The sequence below is a fragment of the Bubalus bubalis genome, chromosome 4 (assembly GCF_019923935.1).
Source record: "Bubalus bubalis isolate 160015118507 breed Murrah chromosome 4, NDDB_SH_1, whole genome shotgun sequence".
In the NCBI taxonomy this organism is placed as follows: Eukaryota; Metazoa; Chordata; class Mammalia; order Artiodactyla; family Bovidae; genus Bubalus; species Bubalus bubalis.
The window spans coordinates 48,289,327-48,306,966 of record NC_059160.1 but is presented as its reverse complement, the minus strand read 5'-3'; the positions used below and the strand labels follow the sequence as shown (position 1 = coordinate 48,306,966).

The following is a 17,640-nucleotide window of genomic DNA, read 5'->3' as shown; positions in this document are numbered from 1 at the left end:
CCCTCTGCTTGGCAGCTCCCTTCTGACTTCACCTGGTCTGGGCACGCGTATCCCCTCTGCATCCACAGAGATAGCGTGGAAGTGACCTACTGATGTGTCCCCACCCCCGCTCCACCGCCCTGTTCCCCACTCCAAGGGGGGGATGGCGCCTGGTTCCTCCTGGGCGTGCCCTGAGCCTGGCACAGAGCCAAGCACTGGCAGTGCTTGGCAGACCAGCAGAGAGGCCACCCCTGCCTGTGTGGCCAAGCCCTGGGGCCACTCACGTTTTCACTGTTGACGTCAGCCTCACTGGGGCAGCCAAACAACTCCCGTCGCAGGAGGTTCCCATCATACTCCAGGAAGGTCAGGTAGAGGTTGCGGAAAAACTCCACGTGCTTGTTCTTCACCCGCAGCTTCTTGGGGGAGTTCCAGTGAATGACCTGGTGGGCAACAAAGATAGTCAGGCCAGGAGGACCTGTGCTTGTGGGAAGCATGGCTGGGCACTGGTCTAAGCACTATCTTGGGGCCTTCCCATCCATCCATCCACCCATCCATCCACCTGCCCATTCATTCATCCATCCATTCATCATTCAGCATTTATGGTCCAGGGGTTAAGAGCCAGGGTGTTGAAGCCAGACTGCCTGGAGTCAAATCCTGGCTCTGCTCTAGGTAGTGGTTTAATCTTGGGCAGATTGCTGAATCTCTCTGTGCCTCGGTTTCCTCATCTGTGAAACTGAATAGTGACAGCTCCAGCTGAGATCAGTCTTTTAAGCTTTTGCCTCTCAGCTCCAAACCTGTTCTGTGATGCTGAAGCCAGGGCTCTGCAAACCCTACTTCTGCTCTGCCAGCCACTTCCTATTCATGAGAGGGAGACAGTCAGGAGGGGGAGAAAGAAAGACTTGCCCGTTCCTTTTGCTTCCTGTCCCTATGTCCTTTCTCCATACCAGCTGTGGCACTTCCTTCCTTCAGCAGCAGCTAAACCCACTCTGCAGTTTTTCCAAAACTCAGACCCCGCTTCATGGTCCTTTGTCCCCGCCTGGTGCTGCTGGCTCAGGAGTTGCCTGCAGACCCCACCTCAGAGTGTGCCTTCCAGGCCCGAGCTGGACTAATTTCCACCTCTTCCCTCTGTTCCTTCAGCTCCAGGGGTGGGAACTGCTTTCTGCAATTTTCTATTTTTGCTTTTATAGTTACCAAGTGAACTCTTTACATCTAGTTATCATTTTTAAAGATTAAATTCTCTGTTCAAATAATTGGTATGGTTTTTGCCTCCAGCCAGGACTGACGGATGCACTGTCTCCCAGAGCTGCTGGGAAAAATCAACTCATTAATACATGTAAAGCATGGAAGTACTGCCTGGTGTAGGACGAGTGCTCGGTACATGCGGGCTCTGACTATTAGGTGCCTACAGTATACAGAGTTGGGAGATGGCAGAGGCCCCTGTTGGCAGTGCCCGTCTGTGGCCTGCTGGGGAGATGGGTCCCCAGACATCTAATAGGAGGCAATCATGGAGGGAGGATCAAGAAGAAATGGCATCTCTGGAAGCTCAGAGAAGCATCTCTTAGAAGGAGACTTAGCCCTTGCCACCAGCTGGGGCTTGAAGGGTGGAAGAGAGGAGACTCTTCTGAGATATGCCCAATCGGGGCAGGAGGTGGTCCCGGGCCAGACATTAAAATAATTGCATGCGAGCTGGTGACACTCACACCCAGTGGGGATCATGTCTTTGCTGTGAAAGATGCTGGTGCTTGCCAAGTGCTGAGCCAGCAGGAAGGCTGATGGATGTGCATCTGACTCAGGAAACCTGAGCTTCTTCATCAGGAAGAAACTTTAACTAAGGGGGAAGTCAGGGCCGGCCTGTGAGCCTCCCAACAAACAAATTGTAACTTCGCATTCACAAGCCTGCCGGAAACTCTGGAGACACCGTGTCCTTAAACGCTCTAAACGAGCCCATCTGAATCCCACTGTCTATTGTACAAAGATGGTACTTTGACCTGCCCATAGTTCACAGCAGTCAGGGTGCAGAGCTGAGACACAAACCCAGCTCTGAACCCCAGACCCCAGGTTCCTGAGTGCTATCGTGGTCTGTGTCAGTGGCTGAGAGTTCTACAGGTGTGGAGAGGGAAACCTGCAGAGGAGATGGTTCGCTCACAATCACGTGGTGAGTTTGGACCAGGCCAGGGCTGCGAAGAGGATACGGGCCTCCTGGTGCTCCCCCACTGCCTCCCATCCTCCACTTACTCCCATCCATCTCGCATCCCATTATGCCTCATTCTGCTATGTCTGCCCAGGGATCTAGATTTGTGTATCATCTGAGGCAAAATATGAGGTTATATAAAAAGCAGCAAAAGTTAAAGGGAGGTAGGGGGAGAAGATGGTGGGTCACTAGCAGGCCAAGGGGGTTTTATAAAACCCTAGGAACTTGGCTTCACTAGTGGCTCAGATGGTAAAGAATCCGCCTGCAGTGCAGGAGATCTGGGTTCAATCTCTGGGTCAGGAAGATCCCCTGGAGAAGGGAATGGCTACCCACTCCAGTATTCTTGCTTGGAGAATCCCATGGACAATGGAGCCTAGTGGGTTGTAGTCCATGGGGTCCCAAAGAGTTGGATGTGACTGAACGACTAAGCACGCATGAAGCAGGCTGCCCTGTGATAGGTAAGTGCACTCAAAGTCTATTAGTATATATTCAGATTTACCTTTGCCACCTAGGATTTAATCATCAGAACACAGAACACTCCATTCCCCTTTGCTAGGCTCTAGAGAAGTAAGTAAAATATCTATTGTTTACCTAACACTGATTATATGCTAGGCATAGGCCAGGGCTGCTGGTGTGTGTGTGTGTGTAAACTTTCACATTCAGTCCTCAAAACAACCTGGCAATTTTTTTCTGTTATCATTTGTATTTTACAGGCAATCATCCTGAGAGTCTCTCAGTAAGCAGCAAATCCTAATTCTAAATTGGGTCTTACTCCCAAATCTTTTTCTTTCTACCACATCATTCATTCATTCAAAAAAATATTAGAATGAGCAATAACTCTGTGTCAGGTACTGACAGGGTCTCTGACTGTAATGCGTGCATGCACTAAGTCGCTTCAGTCGTGTCTGACTCTTTGTGACCCCATGGACTGTGGCCCTCCGGACTCCATGGGATTCTCCAGGCAAGAATACTGGAGTGGGTTGACATGCCCTCCTCCAGGGGAATCTTCCCAACCCAGGGATAGAACTCATGTTTCTTAGGTCTCCTGCATTGGCTGCAGTGATGTACTCAAAAGATCCAAGTTCTATTTCTGGAATTTACAACTGAGGGGAAGAGGCAGATATTACATAACCATCCATTAAGTATGACGTGTGCTTTTTAAAGAGATGGTAAAGAGAGGCTGTTGGTGGTCATTTTTGGGCTGGGTCACTGCAAGTTTAGAGAAACTAAGACACAGAGGGAGAAAGGGACTTGCCCAGAGTCACAGCAGAGGGAGAAGCGGGGCCCAGCTCTGCCTCCCAGGCCGCTGCTCCTGCCACTAGTTATCAGCCTGCTTCTGAAACTCCGACTCAGGATGAGGATTTCTGATAATTCTGATCAGCACATGTCTGACTACTGAGAAATGTCATTTCCTGGTCCCTTGAGGGGCAGAATCACCTATCATTGCTGGCTCAGGGGCAGCAAGTTGGTGGTGTAGATGGTACACACCGACGAGCTTTCACCTATGATAGAAACTGACGCTGGGAATGTGCCCCAAAAACATTTTTACAAGAAGTCGGTCTGAAAACCGATCTTAACTTATTCTGCTTGCTGGGACACATTAGCACAGTAATAAAAATATTACTAATATTAGCAGCTAACATATATTGGATGCTTGCTATGTGCCAAGCACTGCTCTGGACACTTCACTTTTCATAGCTCATTGGTCCTTTACTTAATACTACAAGTGATATTCTCACGATCCCATCTTACAGGTAAGGGAAGTTCAGCAAATCTCCCCAAGCCACATAGCTAGAAAGTGGGAGATGCAGGATTCGAACCCAAAGAGGTAGAGACATTAAGAATCTCTCTATCTCTCTCTTATTTCTCCCATGCAATCATCAAATGACTGACTACAGCAATGAACATGAGATTTTCAGATTACAGGATGAGAAATGATACCTGCTCTCCCCTCCTGAATGTATAGACTGCACCCAAACCTGGAATACAAAGGCTGCAGGGTGACTTAGCGCTTCTCAGATACACAAGCTGAACCTCCAACTGAGAGGGAAGTTGAGGGGTGGCATCCACAATGCATGGCAGGTGGGCTGCAGAAGCTGCCAGGCATTGGAGGCCCCAGGGGTGTGATCTGATTGGATCTGAAAAGTCTGTAAAGGCTGAAAATATGTGCAGCCTTAGAATCAGCCTGAGATAAGCCTGAGAAGTTGATGGAAATTGACTACTGTCCAGGAAACTTAAACATTATCTGCGAAGACAGCGGAAGTCAACGTGATTAAAGGAGAAACAAACTGTCACCCATCAAGGGTGCAGGAAAAAGCATTTCAAAGACTGAAACAAGACCCTGGTACAAGGATAAGGCTACGGGAAGAGTGTAGCCAATACTTTGACTTCTGAAGTCCTTGGAACACACAAGTGAAAGAGTTAGTCACTCAGCTGTGTCTGACTCTGTGGTGCACGTGGACTACAGCCTGCCAGGCTCCTCTGTCCATGGGATTCTTCAGGCAATAATACTGGAGTGGGTTGCCATGCCCTCCTTTGAGGGATCTTCCTGACCGAGGGATCAAACCTGGGTCTCCTGCATTTCAGGTGGATCCTTTACCATCTGAGGCACCAGGGAAGCCCTCTGGAACCCACAGGGCTCATAAAAATAATAGATGGTACAAAACTGCTAAGAAATCAGAATCTGTGTCCAAATGCCAGGTAAATAAGAACACAGGGCTAATGTGTTCCAAATTACTGAGATAAAGAGTATTTGGAAAATGGGTCTCTGTCTCAAAACCTCCACTGACTTTCTTGGTTTACAGAATAACAACTATCCTCTTTAGATCGGCAGTGAAACCTGTTCCACTTAACAATTCCAACTCTAACTCCAGGAGAAAAGAACTTTCTGGTATTTCTTGAACATGTCTTCCATGACTCAGTGCCTTTGCATATGTTCCCCCTGCCCCCAGAATATCCTTATGTCTTCTCTACCATACACAAACCTGCTTATCCTTCATGGATGAGCTCATGTAATTCTCTCTTTGATGACTTTCTGTAATTCTCTCCTTGATGACTCATGTCAGAAGGTTGCCTCTGAGCAGGCTTTCTCTCTTCCCTATTTTTCATTCCTAACATTGATTTTGTTTGTAATTGCAATGTCCCTAGCCCCCGTGAGTGGCTCACAATTCATTCAAGATCCAGCTAATCATGATGATTCTACTCTGATTTCCCAGACTCCCTTGCTGCTAGGGGAGGCCATGTGGCCCAGGATTGCTCAAAATGATATGGCAAAGCATATATTTGATTTCTTAGTCATAAGGTTCAGATATCATTCTCCCACCTGCTCACCTTTCTGTTGTGAATAGAGATGTGAAGATTGGCACCATGACAGCCATTCTGTGACTGTGAGGTCAACACACTGCTAATCTACAAACCAGTTCTATAGGTGCTTACACCAGAACTCTCAGGCAAGAAATTCAAACCCCCTATTTTATTTTTAGCCACTACAAATTGGGTTTTCTGATTTTCATTGTGAGCATTCATAATATAACACCCAAGGCAGTTGTTGGGTCCTTCCTTAATGCTCTTATATTTAATTCTATTAGGGAACTCATTGCATGCTCTTGTAATTATTTATTTACATTCCTGCACCTGGCAGCATTGGCATAGGAATTTCTGAACCAGCAGGGACCATGACTTATTATTCTTTCTGAGTGCCATACAGCCTGCCAGGTAGTTAGTATTCAGTAGTTGCAATCTCATTCAAGAATGGAAATCATGATGATGACATTCTCAATAATCCTCATTTTCTGTCTGTCTAAAGCAAATCAGTTATAAAAGCCCTATTCATGTGGGCTTTAGGATGGAGAAACACAATCCCCTTTTCTTCGTCTAAGGACCAAACAGCTTGCTGTTTTCTCTTGAAGGAGTTTAAACTCCTCTGTTCTTCCCTTGTCTGGTATTTCAAGAAGGACAATGGTCTCACAAGTTCCTTTCCTTGTCATCTTGAGGATTATGATGCATGCTAGAAAAGAACAAGACACACACCTTATCCGAGTCCCAGCTCTAGCTCTTATCTGCAAGGTGGCTTGGACATGGCTGCCTAGTATCATGAAGATAGTCCCTCATCTATAAAAGGGACTAAGAGCAACTGCCTTTCAGTGTGTGGTCAAGACCAGGGCTGAGGGATTGATGGGCATGAAGGCATTTCACTTGTGTTTATTAAATTACAAAATAAACCTGGTTATAGACTTCATGAAACAGCCACCTTATCAACTAGGAAGGCTGGATGAAAACAGGAAAGCAAAGAGGAATCAGCAATAAGACTTGAGAGGATAAACTTCAGGTTGAGGGAGCCAGGGGGCAGAACGGTAGGATGCATGCAGACAACACAGCCCAGAGGAGGGTCCTCCTAGTAGAACCTCAAGAAAGGGTTACGCAGGAAGGCAGACACTCAGGTGGATTTAACTCCTTGGGCAGAGACTGGAGAGTGCTGAAAGGCAGGGGAGAGAGGCAAATGTTACCTTTGCTTTTCCCAACTCTGTCATCCAAACAACTTAACGTATCTGCACCTCTATTTTCCAATCTGTTAAAAGAATTATCAATAACAATACATGCTTCAGAGGACCAGTGAGACAAGAAATGGAAAGATGTCCGCTGTGGAGCCTGAAACAGACCGGCACTCAGTGTGCAGGAGTCTCAGGAATATATGTGATCTGTCCCCATGGGATTGTCTTTAAAGTGATGCTGACCCTCAGGCTGTACTTAAACCTAGACCGTTGGTTCTGTGAATGCGAGACCTGCGTTTGCCCGTCTCCACACACACAGTGACAGTGTTTGGTCAGTGTTTCCTGACTGCCATGGAATCCACTTCGATTTCCTGCTCCCCAACCATCAACTGCTAAAGATTCTATTCCAGTTCTCTCCCTTCTCTTTTCTCATTCCTGACAAGTGCCAGGTAGCTGCTATTAAATAAAAACGGTGTCCTTGATACTCAAGACTACAAGCCACAGATCCTCTGTGACTCTCCTCCTCCTTTTACAAAGGTTCCTGTTGCTTCTTGGTTTTCACAAGTCCCAGAAAAAAATTCTTCCCAGACAAAAATGCATCATTACTCAGGAAAGGGGAAGAAAGACCAAACTAGTGATTATTTAGCTCCCTCATCTGGAAAATGTAGACACTTAGGCCAGGGCATGCACCTGAGGCCTGTCTTACAGCTGATCATGTCTAGTCTGTCATCTGTAACATTTCTCATTTTTCCCTGCCTGAGGTGGTAGAGGTTGAGGAGAGGCTAAACAAACAAACAAAAAAAAAAACACCAAAAAAACCAGGAAAGCGGATAGCTTTGAAAATACTCAGGGCTGGGAGGCTTGTAACTCTAAGAAGATTCAGTTATGTTCTCTAACATTCATCATGTTCAATGTTTTGTTTTGTTTGCTATAAAAATGGGAATACCAATCAACTTGAACTGGATTCTGTCTGGTCTATCTGAAGAATTCCAGATGTACCTCTGAGAGCCAGAAGTGGGAAAGTGATGCACTCAGCACAAGGATCTTCTATGACGTTGCCTAACATGGCTTCTCTGCAGTGACTCATCCTGTGGATGGGGACCAGCCCTATGTGTTCCCTGCAGAGGGAATTAATTACTAAAACTTTACACTAAGTCCCCTATATCCAAACACATGAACGAGAGCATGTGCGTAAGTCCAACCAAGTTAGCCTAGGCACCCAACTAACACAACTGGCTATATAGTACTGAATAGGATTATAATACGTTCCACACAAATAATACATAAAAAACAAACACAAAAAATAAAACATTTTTCATCTTACAGTACCTTGAAAAGTATAGCAGTGCCAACGACATCACTGCTGCTGTTAATGCTTACTTCTGGACATCCTGGGCTTGAAATAAAGATACTAAACTATTGTACTCTACAGTGCTGTCAGTCAGTCAGTAGTCACTCAGTCGTGTCTGACTCTTTGCGACCCCATGAACCATAGCACGCCAGACCTCCCTGTCCATTACCAACTCCTGGAGCTCACCCAAACTCATGTCCATTGAGTTGCTGATGCCATCCAACCATTTCATCCTCTGTCGTCCCCTTCTCCTCCAGCCCTCAATCTTTCCCAGCATCAGGGTCTTTTCAGATGAGTCAGTTCTTCACATCAGGTGGCCAAAGTAATGGAGCTTCAGCTTCAACATCAGTCCTTCCAGTGAACACCTAGGACTGATCTCCTTTTGGATGGACTGGTTGGATCTCCTTGAAGTCCAAGGGACTCTCAAGAGTCTTCTCCAACATCACAGTTCAAAAGCATCAATTCTTCGGCACTCAGCTTTCCTTATAGTCCAACTCTCACATCCATACGTGACTATTGGAAAAACCATAGCCTTGACTAGACGGACCTTTGTTGACAAAGTAATGTCTCTTCTTTTTAATATGCTGTCTAGGTTGGTCATAACTTTCCTTCCAAGGAGTAAGCGTCTTTTAATTTCATGGCTGCAATCACCATCTGTAGTGATTTTGGAGCCCCCCAAAATAAAGTCAGCCACTGTTTCCACTGTTTCTCCATCTATTCGCCATGAAGTAATGGGACTGGATGCCGTGATCTTCGTTTTCTGAATGTTGAGCTTTTTAAGCCAACTTTTTCACTCTCCTCTTTCACTTTCATCAAGAGTCTTTTTAGTTCCTCTTCACTTTCTGCTATAAGGGTGGTGCCATCTGCATATCTGAGGTTATTGATATTTCTCCTGGCAATCTTGATTCCAGCTTGTGTTTCTTCCAGTCCAGCGTTTCTCATGATGTACTCTGCATAGAAGTTAAACAAGCAGGGTGATAATATACAGCCTTGACGTACTCCTTTTCCTATTTGGAACCAGTTTGTTGTTCCATGTCCAGTTCTAACTGTTGCTTCCTGACCTGCATACAGGTTTCTCAAGAGGCAGGTCAGGTGGTCTGGCATTCCCATCTCTTTCAGAATTTTCCACAGTTTATTGTGATCCACACAGTCAAAGGCTTTGGCATAGTCAATAAAGCAGAAATAGATGCTTTTCTGGAACTCTCTTGCATATTCAATGATCCAGCAGATGTTGGCAATTTGATCTCTGGTTCCTCTGCCTTTTCTAAAACCAGCTTGAACATCAGGAAGTTCACGGTTCACGTATTGCTGAAGCCTGGCTTGGAGAATTTTGAGCATTACATTACTAGCATGTGAGATGAGTGCAATTGTGCGGTAGTTTGAGCATTCTTTGGGATTGGAATGAAAACTGACCTTTTCTAGTCCTGTGGCCACTGCTGTGTTTTTCAGATTTGCTGACATATTGAGTGCAGCACTTTCAAAGCATCATCTTTTAGGATTTGAAATAGCTCAGCTGGAATGCGATCACCTCCACTAGCTTTGTGCGTAGTGATGCTTCCTAAGGCCCACTTGACTTCGTATTCCAGGATGTCTGGCTCTAGGTGAGTGATCACACCATCGTGATTATCTGGGTTGTGGAGATCTTTTTTGTACAGTTCTTCTGTGTATTGTTGCCACCTCTTCTTAATATCTTCTGCTGTACAGTACTGTATACAGTGTACTGCATACAGTGCTGTTCAGGACACAAAAGCACAGCCACTTGTAGAGGATGCACACATGTAACAATGTACACCAGACACATGAACTAACTTACAAGACTGGACATGCAAATGCATGTTCACATTGTTGAAAGTTTACAACTTGAAGGTTCGTATGTAGAGGACTTACTGTACTCACTTTCAAAGAATCCGCACAGGGCCCTCCAGGGTGTCTCTGTTGATTTGAGGACAGGAGGACAGAAGGAAGTAGGTTCCACCTCCAGAGAGAGGTATGAAGTCTTCAGGTGAGGGATGCTATCAAGGCTGGTTGAGAAGCCAGTTTGGTAGAATGTTAGTAACGCCCCCTGAGCCATTGGTTGGAGACTCCGAGAAGGCAGAGCTGGCTTCAGGATCCCAGTGGGCCTGGCTGTCGCTTTTCTGTGTGCTCTGAGCTTTCCTTCACAGAACCAGACCTTGCTTTCTTTTGATGATTATAACAGGGCTACTGGTCAGGCTTGACCTGCCAGAGCAAGGGCATGCAACTCAAAGGGCATAACCAATGAGACATTCCAGACCATTTGCGGGCATGATTCCCAGAAAGGGTCAACAGAGTTCCCCTGCAGGGGCACTGAGGGAGAGAGGGGTCTCTCTCTTCAATTTGAGATCCTGAGTACTAGTCATTTTTACATTCCCTTGCTTGGATTTCTTCACAGTGTTTTCCTGCCTGAAAGGACCAGTTTGATCATTTGTTTTCTTAGTTGATATCTGTATTCTGCACTGGAATATAAGCTTCGGAGAGCAGAGTCCCCACTGTCTGGTTAACCATGTATGATCAGTGCTCAGAACAGTGTCTGGCCCACAGCACGTGTGCGATCCGTATTTGTTGAATGACGAAGCTCTACATACTAACTGAGGAGGCTGCCGGAAGTCACCCTGCCAGGACAGAGGAGGCAGAGAGAGCAAGAAACAGAGAGAGGAGGAGAGGCAGGGAGGGCTCTGTCACTGGAGCGTCCATGTCTCACTGTGTCAATGCAGAGGGCAGGGTCCTGAACTCTCATGTTGAGATGTACTGGGGAACAAATATGCCTGGCTAAGTGTATTACCAATCATACTAATATCTCTTTCAGTGCATTTATGAATATTACTTGATAATAACAATAATATTTAGCTAAAATAACTGTCACAAAATGAACAAAGGACTTAAAAAGAGTCCTGCATTATAACCCAAAGTACAAAATAAATCTATATGAGCCCATGGGGATATGACTTCATGATCTAAGAAATAAGTATAAACGTGGGAAAGAGACAAAACTCCTTGGAGAAGAACCCCAATGATATACGTAGATTCCACCCCCTCCCCAGGAAGCGGAGATCAATTTTCTCACTTCCAGTATGGGGTAGGTATCATGACTCACTTCCAAAACAGGAAGAAGGAAAGGGAAACAGTAATTTACAGCACAGAAGCCTGGCAAGGTGGTCCAGTGGCTAAGACTGCAGGGGGCTTGGGTTCGATCCTTGGTCAAGGAACTAGATCCCATATGCTGCAATTAAAGATCTCGTATGCCACAACAAAGACCCAGCACAACAACAACAACAACAACAACAACAACAAAACCAAAACAAATAATAAAATAAAATATTCAAAAAAAAAAAAAAGGAAAAGGTGGTTATCAACCTTAGTGGTGCCACAGGTAGAGATGAGATTCCTCCAGACAGAATGTCATGAGGAGGGCATTTCACTTCTGAGACAGTCTTGCCAAAGACTTATATAACCTCAGTCTGATCACGAGAGAATACACCTTTGAGGGATATTTATAAACTACCTTATCAGTTCACACCTCCAAAGTATCAAGGTCAATCATGAAAGAAAAACAAAAAAAGACTGAGAAACTGTCCAAGACTAAAGGAGACTATGGACATAAACGGTAGAACTGGTGAAATGAAGCTAAAGCCTGATGTTTAGTAACAGCAATGCACCCATGTTGGTATGTCAGTTTTGACAAGTTGGCAGTTGTTACATAAGATGTTGGCATCCCCAGTGGCTCAGCAGGTAAAGAATCTGCCTGCAATGCAAGAGACACAGCAGATGCGGGTTCTTTCTCTGGTCAGGAAGATCCCCTGGAAAAGGAAATGGCAACCCACTCCAGTATTCTTGCCTGGGAAACTCCATGGACAGAGGAGCCTGGAGGGCTACAGCCTAAAGGTCAGCAGAGTCACACACACTGGAACACACACACACACACACACACACACACACACAAGATGTGAACATCAGGGAAAACTGGACTCTGCCTGCTACTTTCACATTTTTTCTTCAAGTCTAAAATTCTTCCAAATAAAAGTATATATTAAAAACAAAAAAAGAGCTCTACAAAGGGACGATAGATTGAGCATACTAAGAACACAAGCATGTGACCAGCAAGAAAACAGCTGAGCTGATACTTCTGTTCCCAACACAAGCTCTTTCTTAGCTACATCTTCAAGTACAGCAATGCCTATCTAATTAGATCTGACAAGAAATTGGTTAAAGAAAAATTAAATCCTCAAGACTACTTCAAAAACAATTTACAATCATGATCATTAAGGAAGAACTTCACCCCAAGTGTGTATTATGCCTTGAGATATTACTTAACATTAGTACAGAGATGCATGATTAGCAAGACATTTAAAAACAAAGCATCCAGAATATGAAGATGAGCCTCTATAAATTTTTGATGATGTTTTAAGTCTTCTGATAGCCAGTCTTGAACTTTGCAACGTTCACTAAAACTCCATGAAAAGGGTTCTGCAGTCTCTTTGGAGATTTCATACATCAAAATGAAAGATAATAAAATCCAATAAGGAAAACACTTGTTTTTCCTGCCTTGGCAAAAAGGGCTGGAAAAATACACTGAAGATAATCTGTTAACAAACGAAGTAAATTCTTTGGTCAGCAAATATTGTAGGAAGAGTCCTAGAAAACAGATGATGAAAGCGTGAAGAAACTAGTATTAGAACAAATTACATGGGAGATTCGCTATAGAGTTAAATCAAAGTACAGAGGAGTCCAATGTGCATCATCTTACGTTATTTGCAAGCTTCTGTTTAGAAAATGAAATACACAAAAAGCAACTCCCCAGTGAGTGCTACAGGAAAGATGTCCTGAGGACATTATTCTGTGCAGTGAATTCCTACTTCAATGACGATAATATTTTATGGAGAGTGCATGTGTGGAATCACCGAAGGTACAGTTGCTTTAACTGGAATAACAAAAGGAGTCTAAGAAAAGTTACAGATGGAGTGCCCCTTACTGAATTCCTATACCGCACCACTGATGGGCAAGTTTGTAACAAAACACTGGAAGCCCGTGTGCATCAGTACTTTGGTACTATTATTAATAGATGGCGTCGATTTGGGTAACTATAAAGGCTGAAGATATCACCGACTTTTTCCAATACATTCTAATGACATGTGAATGAGAATGAAACCCTCTGGCCAACATAGAGCTTCACTAGTTAACTCATGGCAAAGGAAGTATAATAGATGGCATATGTAAAGATGATTCATGCATTTCTGCTTTTATGAAAAAATGGTTGTTGGTGTTATGCTGTCTCATGCTTTTGGAAAAAAAAATACACCCCTGAATCTGACCTTCAATGTAAATGTGATGAATGTAAAAGTAACTCCTTTTATAAAGAATCTGTAACATAGATGAAGCTTTTAGAAATGAATATTTGAAATTGTTTCCCTCTTTATATAGGGATTTTTAGGTAAAAATGTTGTTCCCTATCAAACTCATCATTTCTCCATTCTTAAAAACTTCAGTGACTCATGTCCATAATTAACAAATACTGCTTAGTTGGTGCTCCACTCTCTCACAAATCCTTCTCCTTCTAAATAGAGCCCAGTGTATCTGGGGAAGTGTTTCTTATGGTGGGCTTCTCAGGAATCTGTCTGAAAGGCGTTCCACAGTCACAGTTCTGTGTGTTGACACAGAATATGTGGGGGAAAAGGGTGGGGGATCCATAAAATTGGTCAGATTTCCCTGGTGCAGGATTTTACAATATGTCATTCAGAACAGTACATAGTATACAGAAATCCCCCCTCCCCAGGTCTCCTCTGTCTTAAAGAAAACCCATTAATGGTTCTCAGAACCGTTTGGCCACATGCTCCACAAAGTGCTGTATAGCAAGGCAAACTCTCCAAGGGTCATCACCTGGCTTCTAGGGTTGATGTTTCCAGGAATAAATGCATCTGAACTTCATCAGCTTTGTGTAACCAAGCCAGCGATGGATAACTTAATAACAATCAAAGGAGTTAAGTTTTAAAAATTACCCAACGAGCCAAGAATGGGTGAGTATTGAGGAAAGACGAAAGACTAAGGCTAAAAGCACCTTAAGTCCTTTCCACTGAGTGAGCCATTCTCTAGCACAATGTCAAGACATCAGGTGATGGGCCACCCATTAGTGCTTAACCTGGGGTGAGCCTCTTCCCCTCTGTGGGTCCCTGATTCCAGTCTGTGAAATGTAAGCATTGGAATTGATGAGGAAGAAGACACCTAGTTTTGCCTACTAGTCTGACTGAATATTACCCCAAGAGAGAGTGCAAACAATACTCACAGGTTGTTAGTAATAAGAATCCTAGCTCAGCTCAGTGTTCTGTGATGACCCAGAGGGGTGGGATGGGGAAGGCATTGGGAAGGAGGCAATATATGTATACATATAGCTGATTCACAGTGTTGTACAACAGAAACTAACATGGCATTGTAAAGCAACTATACTCCAATTAAAAATAAACAAAAATTCAGATATCAAAAGAAAACTAAAACAAAGGACCTATCTTTAATGGACTGGAGTACAACTCATAATGGAAATACAACAGGCATGCACCTTTTCACGTCAAATAACAGTCCAGAAATAGACAAACAAAAAGACAAGAAAACAAAAGACCACAACTGAGATGTGCTATAGGAAAATATCTTTTTATGGGCTGGGGCTCCTTAGTGCTGCCACGTGAAAAACCATCCTTCTCTTTGAAAACAAATGGAATTAAGAAATTGGCAGTTTCTTTTTTTTAATTTTATTTTATTTTTAAACTTTACATAATTGTATTATTTTTGCCAAATATCAAAATGAATCTGCCACAGGTATACTAGGTATAAGAGATACATACTACTATATATAAAACAGATAAACAACAAGACCTACTATATAGCACAGGGAACTATATTCAGTGTCTTGTAATTACCTATAATGAAAAAGAATCTGAAAAAATACATATGTGTATATATACATAAACATATATATGTATATACGCACACATACATATATAAGTGAATCATTGTGCTATACACCTGAAACTAACACAACATTGTAAATCAACTATACTTCAATTTTAAAAAATACAAAAGGCAAAAAAGAAAGAATGCTAGGCTTACTACGTCTCATATCAATGCACCACTTCTTTTAATCTTTCCATCTCCTCTGTAGAATTATTACTTCCCTAATTTCTCAGATGAGGACAAGGTACAGCGAGGTTAAATAGCCCAATAACAGCCCTGGAGTCTGGCCCACAGTGGGTGCTCCCCAGTTTGCTGGGTGAATGGGTGATTCCCAGGTATGAGCCATGGGTGATGGTGCCAAAAGACAGGCTCCTTGGATAGGGGCCAGCTGCCTCATATTTAATCCTAGAACTCCTCGGGTTTACCAGCCACGGCAGTGCACGGAGACAATAAAACACTCGAGTCCTCGAACGTGGGTCATGCAATGAAATCAAACAGGCGCTGGCCTGAAGGAAAGAGCGGGCTGGATGGAAGGTGGTAATTCTAGATTTTAGATCTTCTCCCCCAACGCAACTGTTTTTTCTTCCTCGATCCATCCCAATCTTCCAAAATCAACCTCACCATTCATCATTCTTATTACCCTCTCTCAGGCTTCCCCTGCTTCATTTTTCACTGCAGTCTGCTTAGCTAAGGCAAGCTCAGGATGCTAATCCATGGCGGTCCCTTATCTTCCTCAAAAGATGTGAAATCTGACACCTCTCTAAGTATTATAAAATGTTTTAAAACTTGAGTTATGTGCTACTCCTCTTATGCAAATGCTACAGATTGCCTCTAGGAACATAGATCATTTCCCCATACGGATGGCATGTTTTCTCTTGGTTTTTCTTCTCTCCTTTAGGGTTTTTCTGTTTAAGTACATGCAGTTCCCAATTCAAAAATTCAGCATCTGTGCCTGCTGCTTCAAATTCAAATGTTCTTTCAAGGAGAGAATGTTATACTAAGGGTCTCTGTTCTAGGGTTAGCTCTCAAAAATCCACTTAATTTAAAAAGGGTTCACAAGAATTTGAGCTTCTCAGGTGACACTAGTGATAAATAACTTGCCTGCAGATGCAGGAGATGTTGAGAGATGTGGGTTTGATCCCTGGGTCGGGAAGATCCCCCTGGAGAAGGGAATGGCTACCCACTTCAGTATTCTCACCTGGAGAATCCCATGGACAGAGGAGCCTGGCAGGCTATGTGGGGTCGCAGAGAGTCAGACACGACTGAGTGACTAACGCTATCACTTCTTCCCTTTTCACAGCACTAAGCAGGCTGCACTGGGATTTTCTGTTTCCTTTCTGGTTAATCCTGGTCTGTGACCTTCCCAAGGGCAGGAATCATGGCTTACTCAACCTTGGGTTCTTTAGACCCGAGGACTAGACCCTCTGCTTGCCACTTCCTGGCTTTGCCCATTATTTCTGACTAGGGCTTCCTCACCTAATAAACAGTCTATTCAAGACTCAAAGACCAGACAGTTTCCTAGAATATCTTCCTATCTCCCTCCTTTAAGCCAGCCCATAGCTTCTTTGCTGGTCTCCTGAGTCTGCACTCCTGGTGAAGGAATAAAAAGTTGCTCCCCTGGGTCCTTCTCTTTTAAGACTCAGCCAGGGAAGGCTGAGTCATCAAGCTTTAGGATGGAAGAGATAAAAATGAAGGTCTTTGAAACACAAAAGGCTGAGGTAAAGTCAAGTGCATTTCAATGGAGCACTCAAGGGGCCTGGCTGAGAATGGGGCCGAGAATAATGGCCTCCAATTTATTGAGAATCTTGTAACTGAGCCTGAGAGGTGAAGTGACTTATTCAAGTCCTTCAGAGACAGAACTGGTAAGAGGCAGAACTGTCATTAGAATTTACAAGACTGCTTAGCTCCAAAACCCTATCTACTTCTGCCTCCTCAATGAAACCATTTCTCCCCTTAGACCTTCTCTTAACCAACCTATACTTAGCACAAAGTTGTCAGCTGACATCCGGGGCAGGCTAGATGCCAAGGCTGGTAAACCCTGCTCTAGCAGGAGGTGGGAGCCTGTCAGCTCCTACACTTGAGCTCCGTGCTACCAGGAGGAAGCCGCATTTGTTACCAAATGTGTTTCTATGCTACTTCTACTTCAAATGTGATTGGAAATGCAATTAACATTCTTTGAATTAAGTGAGAGTCACTATTTCCATGAAAGGCAAGTTAAACATTCTGGAACAACTCAATAAAAAGAAATGACAAAAAAAAAAAAAAAAAAAAAAAAAAGATGTCAGATGAGGTGTGGGTGAGATGAGCGTAAAAGAGTGGAGGGAATGCAAAAATCCAGGACTCTTCTTCAGTTGATTTGTGAAGGTCCTTAAGTTCTTGCTTAACTTGAAGGAACCATGAGAACCACAGAGGACCAGGAGGAGAGTCACGTGAGTGTCGTACTGCACAATCTGCCACAAAAAGACCCGGCCCTGGTTTGCCCTCAAGGACAGGCAGGTTAACATATTTTTATGATTCTTGCTTAAGCTGACATTTGCCATCAGCTGACCCTGCTCAGGAGCCTGTGGGTCCCGCAGGTGGGCTTCTCAGGTTGGCTACCCTTTTGGGGAACAGAGTGTGAGCTGATAGAGAGCAGAGCTCAGGGTACCCTGGATACTCCCCAGGAAGTGACA

General features: G+C 44.0%; 1 protein-coding gene across 7 annotated transcripts in view; it reads right to left on the bottom strand.

Annotated features, from left to right (window-relative positions):
• Positions 1-17,640, bottom strand: part of LARGE1 (LARGE xylosyl- and glucuronyltransferase 1) — a 622,955-nt gene that overhangs the window by 63,456 nt on the left and 541,859 nt on the right. For all 7 annotated transcript variants that reach the window (XM_044941379.2, XM_044941380.2, XM_044941376.2 and 4 more), the window contains one exon: positions 264-419. In XM_044941379.2, coding sequence (XP_044797314.1) covers positions 264-419 — 156 coding nt within the window. The remainder of the gene's footprint in view (positions 1-263; positions 420-17,640) is intronic.